Source organism: Gadus morhua, chromosome 11 (assembly GCF_902167405.1).
Source record: "Gadus morhua chromosome 11, gadMor3.0, whole genome shotgun sequence".
NCBI lineage: Eukaryota > Metazoa > Chordata > Actinopteri > Gadiformes > Gadidae > Gadus > Gadus morhua.
In genome coordinates, this window is record NC_044058.1 from 23,635,460 (window position 1) to 23,659,864 (window position 24,405).

General features: G+C 43.3%; 3 protein-coding genes across 6 annotated transcripts in view; 1 reads left to right on the top strand and 2 right to left on the bottom strand.

Moving 5' to 3' along the window:
* Window positions 1-285: 285 nt before the first annotated feature.
* Window positions 286-5,201, bottom strand: LOC115554673 (cell adhesion molecule 4). Its single transcript, XM_030371478.1, has 8 exons — window positions 4,898-5,201; window positions 4,491-4,606; window positions 4,145-4,221; window positions 3,469-3,674; window positions 2,560-2,835; window positions 1,932-2,228; window positions 1,249-1,348; window positions 286-1,135 (listed from the first exon to the last, which is right to left on the bottom strand). The coding sequence occupies exons 1-8, from the start codon at window positions 4,950-4,952 to the stop codon at window positions 1,069-1,071; spliced, it is 1,194 nt and encodes a 397-aa protein (XP_030227338.1). The 5' UTR covers window positions 4,953-5,201; the 3' UTR covers window positions 286-1,068.
* A 388-nt stretch (window positions 5,202-5,589) lies between these two features.
* hpn (hepsin) lies at window positions 5,590-23,671 on the top strand. 2 transcript variants are annotated; one of them, XM_030371469.1, is made up of 13 exons: window positions 5,590-5,943; window positions 7,020-7,151; window positions 15,260-15,367; window positions 15,748-15,789; window positions 15,955-16,084; window positions 16,197-16,316; window positions 16,435-16,475; window positions 17,041-17,206; window positions 17,937-18,127; window positions 18,825-18,920; window positions 19,849-19,995; window positions 20,585-20,749; window positions 21,967-23,671. In XM_030371469.1, the coding sequence occupies exons 2-13, from the start codon at window positions 7,094-7,096 to the stop codon at window positions 22,041-22,043; spliced, it is 1,341 nt and encodes a 446-aa protein (XP_030227329.1). In that variant the 5' UTR covers window positions 5,590-5,943; window positions 7,020-7,093; the 3' UTR covers window positions 22,044-23,671. The 2 variants fall into 2 exon arrangements, with proteins under 2 accessions (XP_030227329.1, XP_030227330.1); XM_030371470.1 differs by having other exon boundaries at window positions 5,592-5,943; window positions 19,849-19,991.
* Window positions 23,414-24,405, bottom strand: part of si:dkey-33i11.1 (B-cell receptor CD22) — a 93,121-nt gene continuing 92,129 nt past the window's right edge. For all 3 annotated transcript variants that reach the window (XR_003978630.1, XR_003978631.1, XM_030371468.1), the window contains one exon: window positions 23,414-24,346. The gene's annotated coding sequence lies outside the window, so the exon portion shown is untranslated. The remainder of the gene's footprint in view (window positions 24,347-24,405) is intronic.

Here is a 24,405-nt window from a genome sequence, read left to right on the forward strand (position 1 = left end):
ATTCCAATAAACACATTGATTTTTCGTTAAGAAATCAATAAAAAGTCACCTTTCAACAATAAATGACACAAAATAAGTAGCAGAAAGAGGAGCAGAGTGTTGAGAATGTTAGAGACCCCGTCTGGGACTCCCATAAATCCACCACCACCCCACCCCCACCCCCCCAAACTCATGCAAGTCATGCATCTTCCCCTGTCAGGGCTGACCAGGCTGCCCAATGCAACCAAAACATTGACGGATATTTTTACATGTATGCATGCAAGGAAGATACAGTTGGATCCATAATTAATGACTTGCATCTTACAGATTCCTTTATTCATATTTTTGCCTAATGCACAGTGGATATCTTAATTGGTCTTCTGTTTACATTTTATACTATATATTAGATTGGATCATACAATCATGGAAATCAACAACAAAAAATATTTTTATCATATTTGGTAGATGCAGAGTTAAAAAGATATTGAAATCCAAAATAGATGACATGAGGCATATGAAACTAAACCTGGGAAAAAAAAGAACTTAAAAACATATTATTTTAAGTCATTGTTTATGAATTCTAATTATCAAGCTGACATAACCAAACAGTACACTTATTTTGTATCATGGCTAATTAATATGACCACAGAAACAAACATTCAGAAAGGAGGTTATTCAGTTCAAGCCTAAATTCAAGTCAAGTATAAACAAAGTGAATGTCCTGATGGTTCTCAACCTCCTACCCAGATGTCCTGGGTTCTGCCTTGCATCCTATCTTGCCGTATCACGCCGGACAGTTGGTTCCAAGGTCAGGTCATTAATTTATTGTAACATCACGGCCAAGGCTGGACCCTCCACACGGCCACTTCTCCAGTAACATTCAATTTGGACGTCACAGCAGAAAGTATACCACAGTGAAAAAATAATAAATACAAAAATAATAATAATAAAAAAAAATGCACAGAAATATATTCTATAAAATTTCTATATATGCACAGTGTTTAAATTGGTTGTGTATTATTTATGCGTATTTAGTTTTCTTCTTATCTTGCCATTCCGCAGCCAATTCATTGTATATGAAATGTACAGTTAAGATACTGGAACGGTGGTTCCTGCAAGGCCATAGGACTGGGACAATGGAGACTCCTTCAGTTTCCTTAAAAAAAGAGGGAAACGCAGATTTTAAATATTTTTAATCTTTTTAAAATATTATTTTTTTTGATAATATAGAGGTTCAATTAGTATATGATAATCAGGTCTTATACATACCATCTAAGTGCAAATGCAACAAGGCCAATGACTACTAGTAAAGTTACGGTAGTAGTTGCAACAATCATCACTCTTTTACTTCTGGCCAACTGGGGTTCGCCTGCCATGAAAAACACAACAGTGAGAACAGTTGAATTGGCATCACGTCATTGCAGTATATGTAAAAAGCTTGTTATAGCATTAGAACATAATCTTGGAATATTTGAATGTGCTTTTTGTTTGTTTTAAGGGAAACCATGTGAGGGCCTTGTGTCAAATTCTTGTTCCGCATTGGTATTAAACAAAAGCTAATCGCAGGATAAACTCGTTCATCTCTGGTAAGTGTCACTGCGCTGGGTTATTTGTGGCGTGAGAGGAAAGAGGGGGAACTATCAAAAGGTTGTTGAATCGAAGATCCTTCACTTGGACCCAGCGGTTTTCTCGCTCAGAGTTATCCAGAAGATTGTTTGGCCTCTTAGATTGTACTGACTGTACAATCTGTGTATTTTGTGTATTGACTGCTTTCTTTATTTACATACTATTTACACATGATTACGGTAGCTGTTTCATAACTAAAAAGGTTATGCTCGCTGCTGTAATGCAGAGCAGTACTTAAACCAAAACATGGCACCCATTGCCAATCTTTCAGATATCCATAAATAATCGATATAAAAAAGAAACGCATAAATCCCAACCAAACTCGCCTGCATTGACACCTCCGTAGAGCGTCACATTGTAGGATTGGGAGCCCAGTGTGTTGGCGGCCACACAGCAGTACAGCTCAGACTCTCCCGTGGGGGGGTCTGCGTGAAGCTTCAGGGTCGGCCCCATGGGTGTAGCCCCCGTCCTCCTGTCTACTGCGGTCAGACAGCCGTTACCGCGGAACCAGGTGTAGCTTTCAACAGGGGGGTTGGCGTCGCTGCTGCAGGTCAGGACCACGCCCGTTCCAGACGAGAGGACGTCCACAGATGTGACGTGCACAGATGTGTTACAGGGTGGATCTAAGGCAGGAGGGGGGGGGAAGGGGGGGGGGGGGGACGCAATGGTGTCACCGCAGGGTTTAACAGATGATCAACTTGACATGAAACCAAAACCAAAACTAAATTCTAATGTTGTCTCCTGTAAATATGCAAGCGTGTTTATTGCACATTTATACATTGTGTGTCTTTACTTCTTCCCCCCCCGTGGATATTAAAAAAAAGTGCTCTGGATCTGAATATTACGTTTCTTTTCTGTACCGTTGCAACAAAAAAAAGATTTTTGGACAGCCTGAAAACCTGAAACAAACGAATGAGACGAACGGGACTTCCAAAAGTCAACGGTGACACTCACACTGCACATCCACCGTTATGTTGGCAGAGCTCCTCCAGCCCTCGGCCGATTGAACCTGACACACGTAGTTCCCGCTGGCGTCGGCCCGTGTCTCATCCATGGTCCAGACCTGGCCCGGGTGCTCCCGTTGGGTGGTGCTGTCCCCAGCAGGATCCATGAGCCAGCGGTACCGTCCCACAGGGCCGACCGGAGGGCCACAACAGGCCAGCTGCAGGGGCGCTCCCTTCAGGGCCCCCCCGCAGGGATTCACAGAGGCTGTGACGGCATCAGGAGAGCCTATCGGGTCGAAGGATTCAGAAGTGGATCGGTACGGACGCGTCTGGGAGGGTTGCATGTCGATGCCTCTTGCAACGTTGCCATTTTGCCACATTTTAATAAATGCTTTAACTTGAATGTTCGGTTGTTATTAGCTTGTTCCTTTAATTATCATGCGAACGAGGATAATACTTAGCAATGTTTGTACTGCACACTTCACGCTAAAGTGCTTACCTAAAAATGTCTATTTAGTCATCTTTGGAGACACCTTTGGTGATAAGCGGTCATTTTCCAAGTGTTACAAGCAGTGTCGCCACCAACACCCATTTCTCAACATTCAAAATATTGCATTGATGAATTAACAGATTAATATAGATATTAGAATAGAATTAATAGATAGCGACTATACAGACTTTATTTAACTGGAGATATTGGTGATGACATTGACATCCTCAAAGCATTCACTCATTATTTTTATGCTGACCATTATCATAGTTCAGTTTCAGTTCCTCCGAGACTAAAGGGCAGAACAGGTGGCTGGTTCAAGGAACTGTCTACCCAGGCCTCAGGAACCTATTCCTCTGATTTGCTTGTGTTTTGAAACCCTGTCTAGACCAAGTGTTCAGTTTGTAACGTATTAAAACCCGGGCCTACCTGCCACCAAGAGTTGTACACCAGTCTGCGCCGGCATCTTCTGGGTGGGGGGGTCGGGGATGACGTAGAACGCGTAGGCTCCACCGTCGGACATCCTGACCCCCGAGATTTGCAGCGAGCAGTTTTTGGTCCCAGTCTGCCCCAGAAACATGACTCTGTTGCTATAGGACGGGTCCAGGAAGACACCGTCGCTGTGATACACATAGCTAAGAGGAGAGGAAAGAGTCAGGTCAGGTCCACTTTATTTTTTCCCTTTAATCACCGTCCCTGTCTTAAGTAGGTCTAAGTGCTTGAGAGGCACGCCCATTCACCAGTGGAAGGCTACCTTTGTAGGCTAAAGTGCCCCGCTGGCCTAAAAAAACATAATTTTTTTTTTTTTAATTTAATGTTTTATTGATTCAAGATGCTCATAGCTTTATTGCTGTAGCTAATGCTCCAGCGGAGCTCCAAAGTGTGTGTGCCTCATTAGCAACATCATGCCAAGTGAAATACTTCTCTCAAATCAACTCTCAGGATCAGCCCAAAAACACAATACAAAGAACTTTCTGTCGATTAAAGACATCCATTTAATAATACCCCCTCATGTTTCCAAATCAAAATATTACTTGAAATACTTTAAGTAAACGAACATTCTTAATGCGTGTGTGTGCGTGCGTGCGTGCGTGCGTGTCCACACCTCGGTGTGATACAGCGACTGCTCCCGAGGCACCACATCTCAGACCGCACGCTGTGGGCGTCCCCGTCCCTCAGGGGCTTAAAGACACAAATCAAAGGGGGTCTGTCGCCTCAGTGCATCGTTCTGAGAGACTAGTCCAACCAAGCTCTCTGTGGGTGTCCTCTCAGGGTGTTGCTACACAATGTTTTAGCTGGTTTCAAATATTGGTAGTGGCCTATGTTTGACTTCTTCTATTGCTACACTGTATCTCCGACGACGCCCTGGTCCACTCGTCTGCAGGTTCAAAGCCAAGAATGGGGGGATGGATGAGAACAAACAATAGATCCTTCGTTTTTGTTAATTTTACCTGGCTGGAGGAGTCCTCTTGGTATTCATAGGAACAAGGCAGGACCACAGTCGAACCAATCACAGCGCAGATAGGGTTGATGGGCAGGTTAACAGACCAGTGGCCAGCAAGAACGCCTCAAGAGAAGGAAGAAACAATTTGTAACCATGCAGTAACACAAGACAAATCCACCAATACCGTGAACTGGAGTCTGGTAATGTGTTGGTCACATTTCAAAGAGATTCTTCTTCTGGGTTTGGAGGTAGAACATTTGCATTTTCACGGTAGTCAGGTGCTAGGTGTAATCCTCTTCCGACAGACTGCAAAGTATCTCACAGTTTGAATAAAAATGTCTATCCATCACAACATGACTGAGTGTCAGGTGGTCTTGAAAGCCCCCCCATGCGACCCACCTTCCTGTGACTTACCTTTCAAAATAAAGATTGTCAGGATCCAGAGTGCCGTTGTCACTTCTTTATCCATGGTCTCTCCTTCTGTTCTTATCCCACCAACTCTGTGTGTGTTTCTATTGTCGTTCTGATCCCTATAGTGTCTATGGGTCTCCCCTACTCTCTCCCCCAGTAAAGAATGAGCACACTTGATGTTCTCGTTTCTCAAGATTTCTCCATGCAGAACAATATGTGTCAGGCTTCCCTTTTTCTGTTGTTAACCGAAGTGATGCTGTGAGTGCTTTCATACCCGCAACAAACAGGAAATCATTTTGTTTCCTTTTTCTGTCCATCTGTTTGTGTGTCTTTCTGTCTGTCTATCGCACACACACACACACACACACACACACACACACACACACACACACACACACACACACACACACACACACACACACACACACACACACACACACACACACACACACACACACACACACACACACACACACACTTAGATTCAATTATTTAGTTTATTATTTATCTCTCCACTCTATCTTTGTGAACGGAGTGAGTGTCGAACAAATGGTTTCCAGTGGCCCCCTGCCTTCACTTAATGCCCTGGCTCTTTATCTGCTGGTATCGCAATAAGGTGACGTCATCAGTAACCCCCTCCTCCCTTTAACCCTTTGTGGTTTATGAGGCTTTTTTCTTTTTTAGTAGCGCGCAACCAGTACCCCGACAGAACACTAAACGAACTTCATACTCTCAACAACCCAAAAAAAATCCCATAAAGGCTTCTGTTTTGGTTCATAATCCTCCAAATGTTCCTCTCGTTTCGATTAGAGGCGGAGTCCGTTGGCTTTGGATGACTGGAGTGGCTGAAGGTCGCCAGTAGAATTACCCCGTCCTGAATTTCACCAAGAGGGGATCCACCTGCAAAGAAATAATTGGAGAACTTAGTAGAAACTCGAGTGTTTGCCCCGCACTGTTTTTGACAAAGTGAACAGAGACCACTTGGAATGGATTACTAGTGTTTTGCTCCTCGTATGCCTGCTCCTCCTGGCCCGCAGCGTGAGACGCAGGTGAGGGACTTTACAAATAATTTTAAGAACCCTTATAAGTTACAGACCTGAAGTTTAAAAATGACCATTCAATATAGCCACAAAACTACATATAGCTAAATATCTATGGGATCAAAGAGTTGTGATTCATGAAAGGCCATTGTTTAATGAATGCAGGTAGCCTGCTCTAAACATGACAACCTGCAGTGTGGATGAAGTCGTGTTTTTTCTAAGGATCGTTGATTATTAATAGAAAAATATAAAGAAAAGACGATTATCTTTCACACCCAATCAAAAAATGGCGCTAAACTAAACATCAACATTTTTTCCAAACCCAGATTTTAATTATTTTAGTAGTTTACGAGGCCTGTTGCGCACATTAAAAGTTATCGTCAGATGGGCTCATGGATGAGACTGTATTAAGCTCTTTTTAAACGAAAAGGAAAAATGGTCCAATTGTCTGAAGGAAAACCATATATAGATATCTAGTAGCTCCTGCGAACCCAAAGTCAGGTTCACATGCCTAAGGGCCTATGTCTGAACCAAGATTGCCCCTTTATTGACATAATAGAGATAGGCTATGTATTCTTGTATTATCATTATTTGGTATTTGATACCATGTCATGGCCTCATCATATTGACTTACTTAACAAATCATTAAAAATAGGGTATTATTGGTCAATGTCCTAAATGCTATTCGGAAGTAACCAAGACTGTGGACAGGAGAAAAAATGTGTTTACAGACACAGGATATAATTTAACAAAAAAAAGCCATGAACAGATGGAAGAATAGTAAATGCATAATTTTTTGTGTAGGTGCCAGTATAGTTCACATACATCAACACGTAATAATAACAAAGTTAGGAACGACTGAGCCTTAATACAAACTTTTCATAGAAGCTACTAAATGCAACCCTATCATAGAATATTGCTGAACCAATTAGTCGATCATTGATGAGTAAATGGATTTCTAATGACTAATTTAGCCTTGAATGACTAAAGACACCTAACAACCCAAATAAAGTGCAGCTGTGATACTGTAATGTTGGTCAATGATTATGAAGGATTGGTGTGTCTCTGTTGTTTTTGTTGAAAAGGACGGTGAGTCATTGGAAGTGAGAGAAAAGGACACCATAAGGCAAGAAAGGAGAAGAAACTGGCGAAAAATCGGATGATTTCTGCATCCCATAAAATGGATGCAGAAAAATCAGCGAAGGAAGGGAAGATGGGTGAGCCTCGTCCAATCACACGCTCCATCCTAACATCCTAACGGAGCATGTCACATGTTCATCTCCCGAGTTTTGCTGCACCAAACATTAATGTTCTTGGCAGTTAAAAATTAACTGGTGTGTATTATTTCTGGTAGAATGCCCTTTTTTCGGATGCACACTGGGAAACGGATTAAATATTTTCAAAAGTCAATCATTTGAAGTTGGAATGGAATGGAATTTTGACCTTACATATATTTGACTTATTATTGTGATACTACAACACCATAACAACGGGAGTCAGCAGAATAATCAGAACAGTTCCCCCCTATGTTTTCTAAATGGTGGCTATCAGTCCTTAAAACTGGACCAGTGTTGAATGGATGATGGCATGGTTTCATACCTTTGTGACACAGTATGAAAGAAAAAAAAGGACATTATTTATACACAACTTTATGGCTTTTCATGAGCCATGCAGTAGAAAGTAACCCATTCTCATGATCTATTTGAGCCTCAATTATCTATTTATGAAATACACGCGGCGGGTAAAAACTTTAAACGCATACATCTGTTTCTCTATATTAAATCCCTCGTCAGGATTTCAGTCCGACCTCCGTGTGTTGTGAGTAAATAGACGCAAGAATAAAACAGTCACTTCCGATAAGATTCAGATCAGCTGTTTTGTTTCAGAAACGGCAAAGTCACAGTATTGAGTACATAAAGGCATTGTGCGCATGATGGTGTTCTGTGTGGTCCACCTTATGTATGAATAGCCTACCTTAATGATAGGACACATTATCCTCCTGTTCTTCAAAAGGCTTCCATTGTGTTCTTCATCCTTCGGTAGTTTATTCGTGCCCATGGGACTCGGTCGGTGAAAAGGTTACTCTTGGTTTGCTCTAGTGTTGTCTTGTATCCCTTCAGGTGAAGCGGCCCCTTTGTAATAGGTTTTTAAAGCAGCAGAGAAAAAGAACCGTGTGGGTGTCTAGACTCTAGATCATTCTGTACCCCTGGTGCCTGTTGCTATAATTATCCCAAAATAGTAGCTTACACTATGGCTGCCACTCCTTCTTTCTGTTTAGCTATGTTTATAAGAGTGTGTGTGTGTACATCTGTGTTTGTTTCTGTGTGTATATGCGTGTTTCTTCACTGTCATAACTACCGTCATAACACGTGAGTCAACAGCATGGTATGTTCGACGGCCAAATGTTTTTAGGTCTTCATTCAACACAACTAAGTTCTTTGAGATGTATTCCTGCTTTGAGATGTATCCCTTATTTGATCCAGGATGTGTGATCCCCTCCGTCTCTCTTCACTCACTCGCCATGTTTCTCCGCCATTGAGGAGTGCTGCAATTAACACATCTGTGAATGACAGGCAAGAAGGATAACATTGTCCAATCACGGAAGAGACGCACTGAGAAAAAGGCGCATGCAGTCAACTCAGAACAGATATTCTCACAGCCAATTTCACACACTAATAGTTGACTTCGCCATTTCTCACAAAGAACACTCCAATAATAGCTCTTCAATCTTTAGTGCTCTTCCCTAGAGGCAGAAACACACAGTCAGAGAACACAAGCAGCAAGTAGCAACTAGCCGGCAATCATCCCAAATGGAAGTGTGGATAGTGACTGGTTTGGTGGTTAAAGGATTTGGCTGGTTTCTTATTACCCCAGGTCAATTGTTCATAATGTACTTGTCCAGATTTAAAGCAGCAATGATTTTTGTTCAACTCACCACTTCTTGCAGTGTAGATATGTTCTGAAAATGGGTACGTTATAAAATCCATTATTTTCCAAACAAGTGTTTAGCAGTTCTCAAAACGGTATCTTTGTTTTGTCAAGCCATGGTAGGTGCATACGACCTGTCCTGGCTATGCAACCTTCTCCAGTAATGCCAGCAAACCAACAAGTCCACATGTTTTGATACTGTGGTTACCTGCCACTGTGCATCCGCACAGATGTGGGATAGAATTCTGTACAAAGATGGTGACTGCATTTCAGGCAGTGTGATAATTCAGCATTCCCAGTGCAAAGCAATATCTCAATAGGTCTGCAGGGTAAGTGTAGGAGGAAGTAGCTTTTAAACTGATTAGACACAATAAAAGCATTCTGTGTTTACAGGCCTCTGCGCATTCTCAAAGAATCAGTGACTGAGGGAGGCGCAGTTGCAGTTAGAATTCTTGAATGTTAAATATCTTGGTCAACTCATAGACACACACACACAAACAGACACACACAGACTAAAACACACACACACACACACACACACACACACACACACACACACACACACACACACACACACACACACACACATAGACTTACACACATACAGACTAATACACACAAACACTCAAACAGAATAACACACCCACGCATACACACATAGACACACAAACACACACACGCACACACATACACACACACACACACACACACACACACACACACACACATACACACACACACACACACACACACACACACACACACACACACACACACACACACACACACACACACACACACAGACACATAGCAATAGTGGTTTCGGGTAGGTACAATAGGATGGTTGTTCTCCTGAGAGCTACTATGATTAAATGGTTTTGTGGGAAAAGACGGAAGGGAGCGAGAGTCACTGGGGGAAGGAAAGGGGGAATGGCCTCAAATACCCCAGTCTCTTACCCCAGTCTCTTATACCCCAGTCTCTTACCCCAGTCTCTTACCCCAGTCTCTTACCCCAGTCTCTTACCCCAGTCTCTTATACCCCAGTCTCTTACCCCAGTCTCTTACCCCAGTCTCTTACCCCAGTCTCTTATACCCCAGTCTCTTACCCCAGTCTCTTACCCCAGTCTCTTACCCCAGTCTCTTATACCCCAGTCTCTTACCCCAGTCTCTTACCCCAGTCTCTTATACCCCAGTCTCTTACCCCAGTCTCTTACCCCAGTCTCTTATACCCCAGTCTCTTACCCCAGTCTCTTACCCCAGTCTCTTATACCCCAGTCTCTTACCCCAGTCTCTTATACCCCAGTCTCTTACCCCAGTCTCTTATACCCCAGTCTCTTACCCCCGGGATTTCACTGAAAAATAATGCGTGATGTCGCCATCAGAACCACGTCAATTTGCCACTTTTCTACGTTGAGGACAATCTGTGCACAAGGAATGACGACCGTATATACGAGGGGAAGGGGGATTGAAGCGCTGGGATGCTTTGGTTTGCAGGGAACACTGCCTTCCGTTTATTATTACAGCAGTTTCCCAGCCCTTTGAAAACGTTGATTACATTCGTGGGATGAACGCTCATTTTCAGTTCACACATCAAGTACATTTTATAGCCAGTCTTACTTATATTCTAGGTGCTGCAGTGACCAGATTCCATTCTAGTCTACAGTTCATATATTACAGTCTAGTTTTCTGTTGAAAGGCCATAAAAGATCCATAGATCAAACAATGAATATAGATTAAACTCATATTTGGGATCTCTCAAAGATAATTTTTTGAAACAAATAAGATTGAGAAGAGATTGAGAAGAGAGCTGAGCCGCAAGGCAAAGCTCTCGATCTACCGGTCGATCTTCGTTCCTATCCTCACCTATGGTCATGAGGGCTGGGTGATGACCGAAAGGACGAGATCGCGGGTACAAGCGGCCGAGATGAGTTTTCTCAGAAGGGTGGCTGGCGTCTCCCTTAGGGATAGGGTGAGAAGCTCAGCCATCCGTGAGGAACTCGGATTAGAGCCGCTGCTCCTTTACTTAGACAGGAGTCAGCTGAGGTGGTTCGGGCATCTGGTAAGGATGCCCACTGGGCGCCTTCCTTGGGAGGTGTTTCAGGCACGTCCAGTGGGGAGGAGACCTCGGGGAAGACCCAGGACTAGGTGGAGAGATTATATCTCAACACTGGCCTGGGAACGCCTCGGGATCCCCCCGTCAGAGTTGGTCAATGTGGCCCGGGAAAGGGAAGTCTGGGGCCCCCTGCTTGAGCTGCTCCCCCCGCGACCCGACCCCGGATAAGCGGACGAAAATGAGATGAGATGAGATGAAGATTGATCATTAAAAGAATATATAAGATATACACAGTATATATGAATATATATATATATATATGAATGTGGACATTCAAAAGGACTAGATGAAAAATCTAAAAAGACTAGTCTCTTAATTGTATATCCACCATCCCTGTACTTGGTATTAAGATTCAGATGACATATGCAGGACAGCATATGCATTCGCACTGAATTACGTTGATGAGTCTTAACCCTCTCCAATTGTGCTTTGGGTGATACGAACAAAACATTGTATATGGATGAAGGTCAATTCATCCATTCAATTCAGTTGAATAAGCCATAGGAAAACATATCACTGTAAAGATTGCTTGCTTCAATCAAAATAAATGCTGCCTCTCTTTCAATAGCAGTAGTTAATTTGGTATTCAGACCTTGATCGGATTTGAATGCTGTGTGTTGGATTTCCATTATGTCATTTTTGTGGAATAAAAAAGAAGATGGTCTTTACATTTCCAGAGAGGAAAGTTTGACATCGGAGTGTATTCATGTGCCAGTAATTGATATGTATTGCTGTCCTACAACTGAAGGGCTAGGAAAGGATTGCTGAATGACATTATATGACAGTATACTATTCTATTGTAGAGAATAACCTTTGTGCCTGTAAATTTTGACCTGTGGAACAATACGTTGTGTGCAACTATGAAAGGGACAGCAGATAAACTAATGAACTAAGGAGCGAAATACCTTGGTCTAGGGGTGGGAAAAATAATCGATTCTTCGATGCATTGCGATTCTCTCTAGAACGATTCCGTCTCGTTGTAGATAAATTAATAATCAGAATTATTATTATTATTTGTTTTTTTATTTGTTCACCTGCTGCAACATTCTGTTCGCCAGAGAAGGATAATTTTAGTAATTTTAAAATGATTTAATTTATCTTCAGTGTGTATTGACCAATCTGATTTGTCTTGACACGATTGCGATTCAGCCTACGCATAGCATGCACGCAAACTCACAGCCAGACACAAGAACTCCTTCTAATTCAAGAGCAGCTTTTTCTTTTAATGACGTAGAAAAGAAAGATTAGAAAGAAGATAAAACTGAAACCTATTTTTTACATACTTCCATATTGTGTTGTAATACAAGCTGCATTGATTATTGCATTGTCCACAGAAAGTCATAGTTGGGAAAAAAGCTTTCCCTCGAATAAAATATTAGATAAGTTTATTCATCTGTTGATGTCTTTAATGATCATCACAAAAGTAGGAATCACGCATGGAAATGTACATAAAAAATATTTTTGCATCGAGATGCATCAAGTTGCATCGATAATCGCTTTAGAATCGAATCGTTGACCTCATAATCGGATCGAATCGTGAGTTGCCAAGAGATTCCCCCCCCTAATGGAATCTAAACCTTTGTGTTTGGCTGCTCTTTGTCAGAAATAACAGCTGCCTGGACATCAGGAAGGAAAGCGAGAGCGGAGAGGAACGGGTATGACGAGGAAAGACGAGAAATTGACATGGTGGGACAGGAAAGAAGGAGGAGGAGATGACGAGAGGGAGACAGGGGCAGGATGAAACTCATTAGGCCTAAAAAAAAAAAAAGTTTGGTTCCTGTTGGTGGTCAGTTGAGGTCATGGGTAGGTAGGGAATTTATTTTATTTATTTTTTTCCAGCGGCAGCGAATGATAGGTAGGTTGTTTTCATCTAAAAACGAGAAAATTCGCTCATCCTTGTTGTACAGAATGAAGAGGTGCTGTACCAAAACGTAATTATAGTTTGCATAAAAAAAAAGAAAAACATTATTATTAATATTATTATTTTTTTTAAAGCTCATCAAATAATTTGGGTCGCACATAAATTGACAGGGTCGGTCGGAAACCGGAACCAAACTATTTTTTTTTTAGGCCCTACAGAGATTCAGTGTGTTTTCTTTCATTCCAAAGAGCCCCCCACTCTCCTATCTAACGCTGTTTGTATTGTATTACGCTCGCTTTCCCAGCAGGTGTTCAGCTTTTACCTCACTACATTAAGATCAGTTCAGATATACCAATTCCCCCAAAATGTTGTCATTTGGCCATTCTAACCAATCAAATTTCCTAACGTTTTAATTTGTTTATCTTCTCAATACACTTAGTGCTACATTTGTTGTAAACTGATTTAGACTGAGAGCACTTTATCTATACTCTCTGGGAATTTCTGAAGTTCGGGTACTGGCTCGATGTTGAATATGTCCAAATAACAAGGATGTCCCAAGCTATTAAGTAAAACAACAAAAGAAGAAGTGAATTGATGTGTAATGTTGGAAAGTCTTTTGCAACACAGCTGCCAACGTCAGCTTCCCATCTTTGTGTGAACTGTAATGACTGAAGATGAGTATGAATAAGATAACGATAATGATGAAGGTGATTATCACAAAGACAAAGTACATTTGTGCTAAACACATAAAGAGGAGTGCTAGATAATACAATTCTGTCCCCAAATCAGGGTTCCTCGATTAGACGAGGAACCAGTAACAGTGTTGGCTAGGGCTGAAGAAGGGGGGGGGGGGGGGGGGGGGGGGGGTTGTTACTGTTACTGACTGGAGATCAGAAGGATTCTTATTTATTTTTCTTTTACAAGTCAATAGTTGAATAAAGATGTTATAATATCAATTTATGCATCAATTCAAATCAACACACAGTCCTGGCCTAAAGGAAAGAGCCGTTTATATGTGGACTGCTTCCAATGTTGCGTGAAAAATCGCACAGTAAAGCGCTATCTAATTATTGGTGGAGATAAATGTAATTTCGATCATTTCCCCAAATCGTTCAGCCCTAGGATCAGACGGGATGCCAGTAACCGTGTTGACGTGTGGTCGGTGAAGCACTGCACATCTGTGTTCTGTCCGGCCTGTTCTAGGTTCAGCGACCCCACGGTTGCCCCATTTGTTTGTGCATGCGCAATTGTCGGAGAACAGGAATATCTAAATAGCTCTTCTCGAAATGTGTGTATGGTAAATATGACTTTATAAACGATGTGAGATGACATTTAACAAACAAAAGACTCTATAGACAAACTGAACATAACCCAAGTCTGTTGCGCTTGTTTGAACAGGCGCCCAACGCAACATTTAGAGATCACGTGATACATAAATATTTTAAACAGAATTACTAACGGAAATGACCCAGGAACGTTATGTCAAGTGTTTTGCGGTGAATGTTGAACATTTCACGATGTCAGGATGACACCGTGCGGGCCGGTGGGCGATAAGGGTTGTACCTGGAGAGAAACACAAAACGCCACACTGATGCAGTTATGGCCCCATATCTGGGTTTGTTCCAGTTCACAGGAGACATGGTGGACTTACGACTATTGATTGAGAGAGAGCTTCAAATCTGTCCAACACAAAGTGTAATGACTTGCTGAAACCAGCCATTTATTTATATTTAGGATTCCACTCCTAAACACTCAAAACTATAGTGATTTCTGTGGTGTTTTGTTATTCAGAACTTATTTTAAGACCCTTTTATTGGTTTATGAAGCTCTTAATGGTCTTAGTCCTAGTTGTTTATCAGATTTGCTTTTATCCTACGAACCCTCTACCGGCCTTGACGGGTTAATTTATTTTTGATTTTAGGATTAAATGGTCAATAAAAATATGAACATAATTGGGATACTACACATAATCTAAGCATCAATTTTAATTCACGTCATTTACAGTCACCCAAACCCTACATTGTGCTTTGATGACGGATTGTATTAGGCCTGCTCAACGCCTGTGTTTGTGTGTGTGCATGCGTGCGGGTATCTTCGTGTACCAGTGCTTGTGTTTGTGTGTGTATGTGTGCGCGTGCATGCACGTATCTTCGTGTATCAGTGCTTGCGTTTGTTGCGTGTGTGTGTGTGTGTGTGTGTTTGCACGTGCGTGTGTGTATCTTCGTTGTGTACTTGTGTTTCATGTATTTTCGTGTGTGTGTGTGTGTTTGTTACCGCGTGCGTGTGTGTATCTTCTTCGTGTACCTGTGTTTCATGTATTTTCGTGTGTGTGTGTGTGTGTGTGTGTGTGTGTGTGTGTGTGTGTGTGTGTGTGTGTGTGTGTGTGTGTGTGTGCGCTCATGCCATCGCGTGTGTTTCTCCAGTCCATCGGGGGATCTACCTCACCTGTGTGCTGACCCCCTGCCGCGCCCTGGGGGTGTGTGTGACGCTGATGACCCTGGTGGCTATGGGAGCCGCCGTCTGGGCCGTAGGTTAGCACCCCCCACACACACACACACACACACACACACACACACACACACACACACACACACACACACAGACACACACACACACACACACACACACACACACACACACAATCACACACACACACAATCACACACACAAACGAAGCATGCACAACACGCATTTGTTTTCTGTGTTTTTCCAACTTTTACAAAGTGATAGAATATCATATTATGTCATCGTCGTGACATTTTTGCCACACGTGTCTCCCCTGTTTCTTGTGTTTTGATCCTCCTGTATTTATTTCTGTCTATGTATTTAACTCTGTTTCTGGTTGTATATTGTATACTTTTTGTGTTCTACTTTAGAGCCATAAATCATCTGGTGTTTGTGTTTTTTGCAGTCACGTACTGCACCATGGAAGAAGATACAGGACTTTATGAAGGTGAGTCCGGCCATTCATGAAATGTGTCAGTAAACTCATTTAGATCTCTAAAACTACACTATATCCCACACTGCACATTTTTATACTTAATTGTGGTATGGACATGAGAATGATTTGGATTGTTTGTGGAAATGTTAAGTATTTTCTTTCACAATCTTCATCTAGTTCAGGTCAACTCTGCCGACCAGCATCTCCAGGTCTTTGACTCCGCCCAGAACAGATGGCGGCAGGTATGCTCCTCCTCAGCCAATGAGCTTCTGGCTAGCATAAGCTGCGAGGAAGTTGGCTTCGTCAGGTAAGATTACTTGTAACTTTCCCACTGGACTTTGCATCGTCAACCTAGCTATAGTATGCACCCATACATCATCGAGACTGACGTCTACATTTTCTTTGTGTTTGTGTTTCAGTGTAGTGAACTACTCTGTCGCGTCGGTCCCAGAAGGGAGCAGCGATCCTGGTGACTTTTTCTGTGTCAAACCGGAAGAGCTGAGCTATGGCAAGAAGATCAGAGACTCCTTGTTCCCATGGTAACTACTGATGGAGCTGTCTCTGTTATAGGACCCCGGCCTGCGGGGGTGCCTTCTGCAGTGACCCTGTCAGACCCTTGACTCTGTGTGTGTTCTCTCACCTGACTCTCTGTTTCAGTGACTGCGAGAGCAGGGAGGTTCTGACACTGTTGTGCCAAGGTACGGTCAAAGTTAAACCCGTCTTTTTACCCTCACGCTTCACTCCTTTCCTACTCTGCCTCTGTCCTCACTCACTCACACTCCCGTAGGAGCCACTCCTTGAGGTAGGGCTGGCTGTTCCGAACGAGCTCAGAACGGGGCCACAGGGCGAAAACAACACTGCTAAAGGGGAAGGACTCAGACGTAGTGAAAGACGAAAAAAGGACATCTTGTCCTCCTTTATTCATGACACCCGGTTTACATTTTCTGATAAGCGTATCGCTAAGATAATATCACATTAATGCTGTTAATGTTTACGGCCGGCCGACTTACTCTCTCTCTCTCGCTCTCTCTCTCTCTCTGTCTCTCTCTCTCTCTCTCTCTCTCTCTCTCTCTCTCTCTCTCTCTCTCTCTCTCTCTCTCTCTCCCTCTCTCCCTCTCTCTCTCTCTCTCTCTCTCTCTCTCTCTCTCTCTCTCTCCCTCTCTCTCTCTCTCTCTCTCTCTCTTCAACGTATCTTCCTCAACCCCCCCCCCCCCCCCCCCCCCCTCCTCCGGTTTCCCCACCTCCCCCCCCCCATCCCCCCAGACTGCGGCCGGCGCAGTCTGACGGAGGACCGCATCGTGGGGGGTCTTGACTCGCGGCAGGGCAGCTGGCCCTGGCAGGTCAGCCTGCGGTACGACGGGGTGCACCAGTGTGGCGGGTCCCTCATCTCAGACCGCTGGATCGTGTCTGCGGCGCACTGCATCCGTGAGTAAGTGCAGCGGAGTGGTCGCTTCATCGCACTAAAGATAAGCAAAGTGGTAATGATGATCATGAATGTGCTGGCCCGCTAGCTTAGCTCAGGAGGTAGGGCAGTTGTCTTGTAACCAAAAGGTTGCTAGTTCGATCCCCAGCGCCTCCTAGCTGAGTGTTGATGTGTCCCTGAGCGAGACACTCAACCCAGGACGAGCTGGCTGTCGCCTTGCATGGTGGACTCTGCCGTCGTTCTGTCAATGTGTGTATTAACCGATGTAAGTCCGTTAAAAGTGTCTGCTAAATGCCCTAATTTAGCAGATGCTATATTGACAGCAACAATGCATTCGCCATTGAATGTAAAAAGGAAATAAAGATGACACCCTGGGCTTTACTTTAAGCCCAGGGGGTCATGAGATGAGATAAGCTTAGTTGCCAAATTTAGAGTCACTTACTTTAGTTGACTTAGCGTCGACCACATATGTAATTTTACTTCCTTGTGTGTATATATTTCTGTTAAAACGCATGTAGTATTTTATTCAATTTTATTCGATTGTATTTTATTAATATTTTAAGCACAGAAATACAGAGTATGTCACGCAAACATTTCACCGCACATCCTGACAAATAGAATGTTATTAATTATTAACGCACAAATTGAATACTAATAAGTGTGTTTATTCTCTCTATCTGTAACCGTGAGTGTAGCTCTGGTTAGTGCTAAACAACATGGCCGCTCTTCCCGCCAGACGGTTCCGCTCTGTGTCCCGCTGGCGCGTGCTGCTGGGCTCCGTCTACAACAACCCCGCCAACGCCACCGTGGTGGAGGTGAAGACCATCGTCTACCACAGCAGCTACCTGCCCTTCGTGGACGCCAACATCGACGACAACAGCCGAGACCTCGCTGTGCTGGCCCTCTCCCAGCCCATCGCCTTCTCAGGTGAGAGCCCGCCGCCGCCGCCGCGAGCGGTCAGTACAGGGCGATGGCCAAGGACCATCAGACTGGAGACCATCAGAGACGCTGGTTCACAAGAGTGAGAGGGAGTGGGAGAGGGAGAGAGAGGGAGAGAGAGAGAGTGAGAGGGAGAGAGAGAGAGAGAGAGAGAGAGAGAGAGAGAGAGAGAGAGAGGGTGAGAGAGAGAGAGAGAGAGAGAGAGAGAGAGAGAGAGAGAGAGAGAGAGAGAGAGAGAGAGGGAGAGAGAGAGCGAGAAGGAGGAAGGAAGCAACAGCCTGTCAGTCCCTGTGTTTATTGAGGTCTCTTGTTTCCCCCTACCTGTCGGCACAGGCTCCTCTTGTCCCATCCGAATGGTCATCTGACTTCTCTGAGTCACTTCATAATCCCTGAGCTCCTCTGTTTAAATGTCAGCCCGAGAATCATGACCACACTGTCCTTCCAAACAGTCGTCCGTCCCTTCCTTTGCATTCCACCTACATTGCAGTTTGCTGTTGTCGTTCACGTTTGCTTGTGTGTGTGTGTGTGTGTGTGTGTGTGTGTGTGTGTGTGTGTGTGTGTGTGTGTGTGTGTGTGTGTGTGTGTGTGTGTGTGTGTGTGTGTGTGTGTGTGTGTGTGTGTGTGTGTGTGTGTGTGTGTGTGTGTGTCTGCATACTGTGTGCTTGTGATGGGTTTGCATGCATAGAATATATTCAGCCCCTCTGTCTTCCCACCTACGGCCAGAGACTGATTGACGGACAGATGGGGACAGTAACAGGTTGGGGAAACGTCGGTTATAACGGTACGTCCTCACTATGTTTCAACGCCAGTCAATCCTGAACACTGTTTTGATTTAGAATTAGGTTTGTTGGTCGAAATCCATGACTATGGTTGAAACAAATGAACATATACGATAATGCTAATGTTCATATTCATACTGTTTACATGCATATAAAGACACATGCACACACACACAAAGTCAGGTCTAAAAGATGTATAGTAGAATGGCACAAGAGACAATGCTGCTCCAATACTGTCTATCATGTTTTTTAGCGGTATAGATATCGGTATAGAAATATACATTGCAATAGATATCAGTTGTTTAGCTTGAATGGGAAGTAACATCGCAGGATACGGATGTCAGGCCACCAGGAGCAAGACATCGCACTTTGTTGAACCAGACTCAAATGATGAGACAGTAACAATTGAGCCGACACAAATCAGCTTCTACATATCACCTGATCAGTAGATCATAATCAGATACTATGGTCCAGTATTAAAGGTGACATATTATACCACCAGGTGTGAGTGTGATTAGCCGTTTTAAGCCGTTTTGAAATTGGGCCTCTTCTGACATCCTAAGAGGGCGTGTCCACCTAGATGTATGCTGGATGGATCAGTCTACCAGCCTACCCAGTGGACTGTAGCAAACGTTGCTCATCTATCCGTCACACATCTAGGTGGACACGGTTACTTGTGATGTCAGAAGAGGCTGATTTTCAAAACGGCTCGTAACGGCTAATCACACCCTCACCTGGCGGTATAAAATGCCACCTTTAAAGAGTGTCATCACGTCTTTTGTATGTGCTTGTCTTTCTGTGTTGTGGTGAAACATTTTGCATTGAAAAATTTGTATGAATAAAATATTAAATATTAAATATTAAAAAAAAGAAAGAAAAAAAGAGTGTCATGATCCTGAAGTTTTCCACTGCTTGTGTTCTGATTGACAGGTCATCAAGCCAATGTCCTGCAGGAGGCCAACGTGCCCATCATCAGTGACACGACCTGCAACGCCCCCGATTACTACGACAACCAGATCACCACCAGTATGTTCTGCGCTGGCTTCGAGAAGGGTGGCACAGACTCCTGCCAGGTCGGTGAGGGTCTTGGTACATCACACATGCACGTCTGTCTGTCATGGCTTTGGTTGGTCAGAAGATGGCACTAGATGCTGCATTAGGCACAGCTGGAATAAAACAGTAGAAGAAGTCAAAGTTGCAAACCAGAAACAAACCAAAGAGCTTGTGGTGAGAAACCTCTCCACACCCCCCCCCCCCCCCCCTCAACGCGCTTACGACGTCAATCCTGCCTCCGTATTCTCCCCTCCTGTACATACATCGTGTTGAATATATGTATCACATTCACATTTAGGGCACTTGGAAGACGCTTTTAACCAAAGCGACTTACAAAAAGTACATTCGTCACAAAAAAGTGAAACAACACATCGCTGTCGGTACAATAAGAACGAAGTGTAAAGCACAAACAATCGCTCGGTTAACCCATTCCCCGTAATCAACAAAGGCAGCTTAGGATAAGACCCTACTTAACCAAGTACTTTAACTAAATATGACACAGACCATAACTGCGTGCATCGAGGGCCGGGACCTCCAACACACAACAGGCAGGAGGGGAGGGACGGGGTGCACTTATCCACGTTTTGAATGCATGTGTCCCTCCCTGCTGCAGGGGGACAGCGGGGGGCCTTTCGTGGCCCCAGACTGCCTCTCGAAGACCAGCCGCTACCGCCTGCTGGGGGTGGTGAGCTGGGGGACCGGCTGTGCCACGGCCAAGAAGCCCGGCGTGTACACACGGGTTTCCCGCTTCCTGCCCTGGATCTCCACCGCTCTGAGGGTAAGGGACAGCGGGGGGACGGGGGGGACAGCGGGGGGGCGGGGGGGACGGGACACATGCAACGCACACACAACACGCACGCACGCACGCACGCACGCACACACAACACAACACAACACACACACAACACACACACACACACACACACACACACACACACACACACACACACACACACACACACTCTCTCTCACTCTCACTCTCACTCTCACTCTCACTCTCACTCTCACTCTCACACACAACACAACACACTAGTGCTGAACGATTTGGGGAAGTAATCGAATTGAGATTATTTTGACCAATATTGCGATTGCGATTTAGCATGTCATTCTTCTTTAAACAATTTCAGTATTATTCACCAACCAAGCAATAAAACATTCTATAGTACGACCAACACAACAATGGAAGCAGTCAACATATAAACTTCTCTTTTCTTTAGCCCAGGCCTATTTGTTGAGATGAATTAATGCGTGAATTGATATTATAACATCTTTATTTAAAGGTTGGGTATGGGATTTGCGAAACGGCAGCAGATTTTGAAAATACACAACTCAAATGGTCCTACAACGCTGACTCTGACTCCACCCATTCCAAGTACATGGACGCGCAATCATGCAGGAGCGCAAACACAGATGCGCGAGAGTGAGCCATTAGCTAGTTAGCTAGCTCCAGTAGAAACAAACAGAAACTTGCTCTGGGTCACGAGCTTTGAGTACGTGCACGAAGGGGTCGCGAGCGGGGAGTGGGGGAGGGGGAGTGCAGTCAATCCGTTTGATTGACGTACTCACTGTCCAATGCCACTCGGTGGTTCTGGAAATCATTGGCTGGAGTTTTTCCGAGCCCTGCCCGTTCCAGAGATGATTGACTTTAATTGGTGTTGCATGTCAGTACTTCTAACTCAGTGGCTGTGAGTGGGATAAGAATTTCAAATAATTTTGCAAAAATGGCCAAAAAAGAGAATTCCATACCCAACATTTAACTATTGAATTGTAAAATTTAAATAAATACAAATCTTACTGATCTCCAGTCAGTAAAAGTAACAAATAAAAAAAAAAAAAAAAAAATGTTCTATTGCATTGCGATGTTGGTTTGAATCTGATTAATCGTTCAGCCCAACACACACACAAACACACACACAAACACACAAACCCACCCACGCCTCGTTTGAAGTGTCGTGGTAATCATCAGTAATCATTTGATCCAAACCCCCTCTCCAGAATTACCACAACTCACCAGGCGTTCACAAGATGTCTCGCACATGAGGAGAACGGACCCTTGCATCTCGTTCTACTGATCTGGGAGGAGGAAGAGCGTGAGTGACCTCGTACTGTAGCTGATTGGATGAAAAAAAAAAGGTGTGCTTCCTTTTCTAAGCATGAGTTTCTTGCGTCACCCTCACAGATTTTCACGGCATTCACAGCATTTAGATTTGTGAAAAATAAAGAATAAATATGGCTGTTTGCGCTAATTTTGTTCCAAAGAACTGTTAGAAGTCAACCGGTTACAAACCCTTTCATGATGTATATAGATAACCCAACCCAGTTTGCTTTTATTTACCATTTTAAATGCCATGGTCAAATAATGAACACACTCAATGGCATCTTGATTCGCTCTCCAAATCCCGTTTTGAAAGCGGTTGTGAGATCCTGATGCAAAGAGAGATGTTTTCTCCGTCTAAACAGGCGTGAACCGTTGTATGTGGGATGCATGAATGTAACACACAATCAATCTAGGGTGACTTGAGATAGGTTTTTTGTGTAGAAAGCCTTCCTCACGGTAGCGTTGTCAAGTCACACTGTCAAAAGCAATGTAAGCTGGAACCCCCTGGTCACTCTGTGACCACCGCCCACGTTCAGGGATTGTGCAGACCATGGGTGTGGTGCAGATAGAAAGCTGTGTGTGTGTGTGTGTGTGTGTGTGTGTGTGTGTGTGTGTGTGTGTGTGTGTGTGTGTGTGTGTGTGTGTGTGTGTGTGTGTGTGTGTGTGTGTGTGTGTGTGTGTGTGTGTGTGTGTGTGTGTGTGTGGAAACAGGCTGAGGCGGTGGTGAAGGTGTTGAGCCCTTCATATTTAGAATCTGGATACAATCTAGATTTAAAAAAAAATGCAGAATCCACATATTTTTCACGTATTAATAGGGCTGATGATATTGAATGATATAAAATCTCTTGTTTGAACAGGGCTAATAACACTAAATGAGGATATATAATCTTATGCATTCAGTCTTATTTTCGGATACATTGCAGAGATTGAAGCTCATGTTCAATTTACTTTGTAACAATTAGCATTACGCAAATGTACCAAATATAATTTTCACCAACCACATCTTGAGCGAACAATATCACATCTATGTAGGAGTTAATATGGTAATACGTATAATACATATCTGATATGGAATATTTTCTAACTTGTCAACAGTAATGTGAATGTGTAATAAAGCGTGGATTATCTGACGAAAGGGTTCTACTTTACAATGTAGAACACAGCAGGAGCCACTGTAGCCCTATGATGATAAGCTCGTTAAATCTTCATTTTGTGTATTGAGCGTAATTCTGAACTACTGTGATTGATGGTCGACGGGACCTTTTTTAGCAAAGGAGTCATGGAAGCAGGGTCATTCTTTTTTAAGGAATTATTTTTGATAACACACAATTTCAGAACAGGAGCCACAGTTTATAAGGAAGATTTTAATAGCATTTTTAAGAAACAAAAGTTAAAGAAGTGCAGCAATGATTATTTTTGACAATGGATTCTTTACATTTCAATAAATGATGTTCCGATAGTGTCCCCTAATGTGATTGATTAAAAACAACTATGATGTTCACAATTTGTATTATTCTTGAAGCAGAATGTTGTTACTGAGTTTTTATTCGTCATTGATTTTTCAAGATGTTATGTTGAGTATGGTAATAAAGGCCTTAATTTGTAAGTGTTGTGATGTTTTCATTTTTAAAGGGAAAAGTGATCCAAAACTTACTAGTATTACGCATACATAAACATAGATTTTGAACTTTTTTTTTTTCATTAATACGATGACAACTGTAACTGAGTTAGACTGGGTTTGATTGTGGTCTCCTTATCTTTATCTAACATCTAACATGGGAGAAGTTTGCCGGGCTTTTCTGGCAGAATTTGTCGTGCCTAACCTAATAGTTGCGTTGCCTTAACCAAACAAAGTCTTTGTGTTGCCTAACCTAACAAAGTTGTTGTGTTGCGGAAAACCTAACCAAGTAGTAGTGAATTAATGTAATAAGTCAGCCAAGTCAAAAGATAACACAGGACTTTGACCCTGGTCTCCTGGGAAGAACTCATTTGTTTGACCCATTCAGCAAAACCTCCATTCATCCACCACTCTTTAATTGTTGTAAAAAATGTAAACAATTGATGATTCTTCTATCTTTTGCTTATATGGTTAAATTATATAGATTCCCATCACAAAACAAACTAAAGACTATTGCTAAAATACACACATTTTCAAGCAAAAGCATGCAGAGGCCTCCAATCGAGGCCTTCCAATCCCGGATGCGCTCATCTCATGTTGCTTCAGCCACTGAGCTGTAGATCACAGAGTGTCCTGCTGCATCCCCTGCTTCTGTTGGTCTGAGGGAGAACAAGACACAGGGCAATGAACCAACAGACTCGTATCCCTGTACCAAGGA

What these genes read in the sequence shown, in the direction of transcription:
- LOC115554673 (XM_030371478.1), bottom strand. Translation starts at nt 4,952, where the DNA reads ATGGATAAAGAAGTGACAACGGCACTCTGGATCCTGACAATCTTTATT. An exon ending in TGTACAACTCTTGGTGGCAG is followed by an intron (nt 2,836 to 3,468) that starts GTAGGCCCGGGT and finishes TCGACCCGATAG; the next exon opens with GCTCTCCTGATGCCGTCACA. An exon ending in CTACGGAGGTGTCAATGCAG is followed by an intron (nt 1,349 to 1,931) that starts GCGAGTTTGGTT and finishes TTTTCATGGCAG; the next exon opens with GCGAACCCCAGTTGGCCAGA.
- hpn (XM_030371469.1), top strand. Translation starts at nt 7,094, where the DNA reads ATGATTTCTGCATCCCATAAAATGGATGCAGAAAAATCAGCGAAGGAA. An exon ending in GAGGAAGTTGGCTTCGTCAG is followed by an intron (nt 16,085 to 16,196) that starts GTAAGATTACTT and finishes TTTGTGTTTCAG; the next exon opens with TGTAGTGAACTACTCTGTCG. An exon ending in CACAGACTCCTGCCAGGTCG is followed by an intron (nt 19,996 to 20,584) that starts GTGAGGGTCTTG and finishes TCCCTGCTGCAG; the next exon opens with GGGGACAGCGGGGGGCCTTT.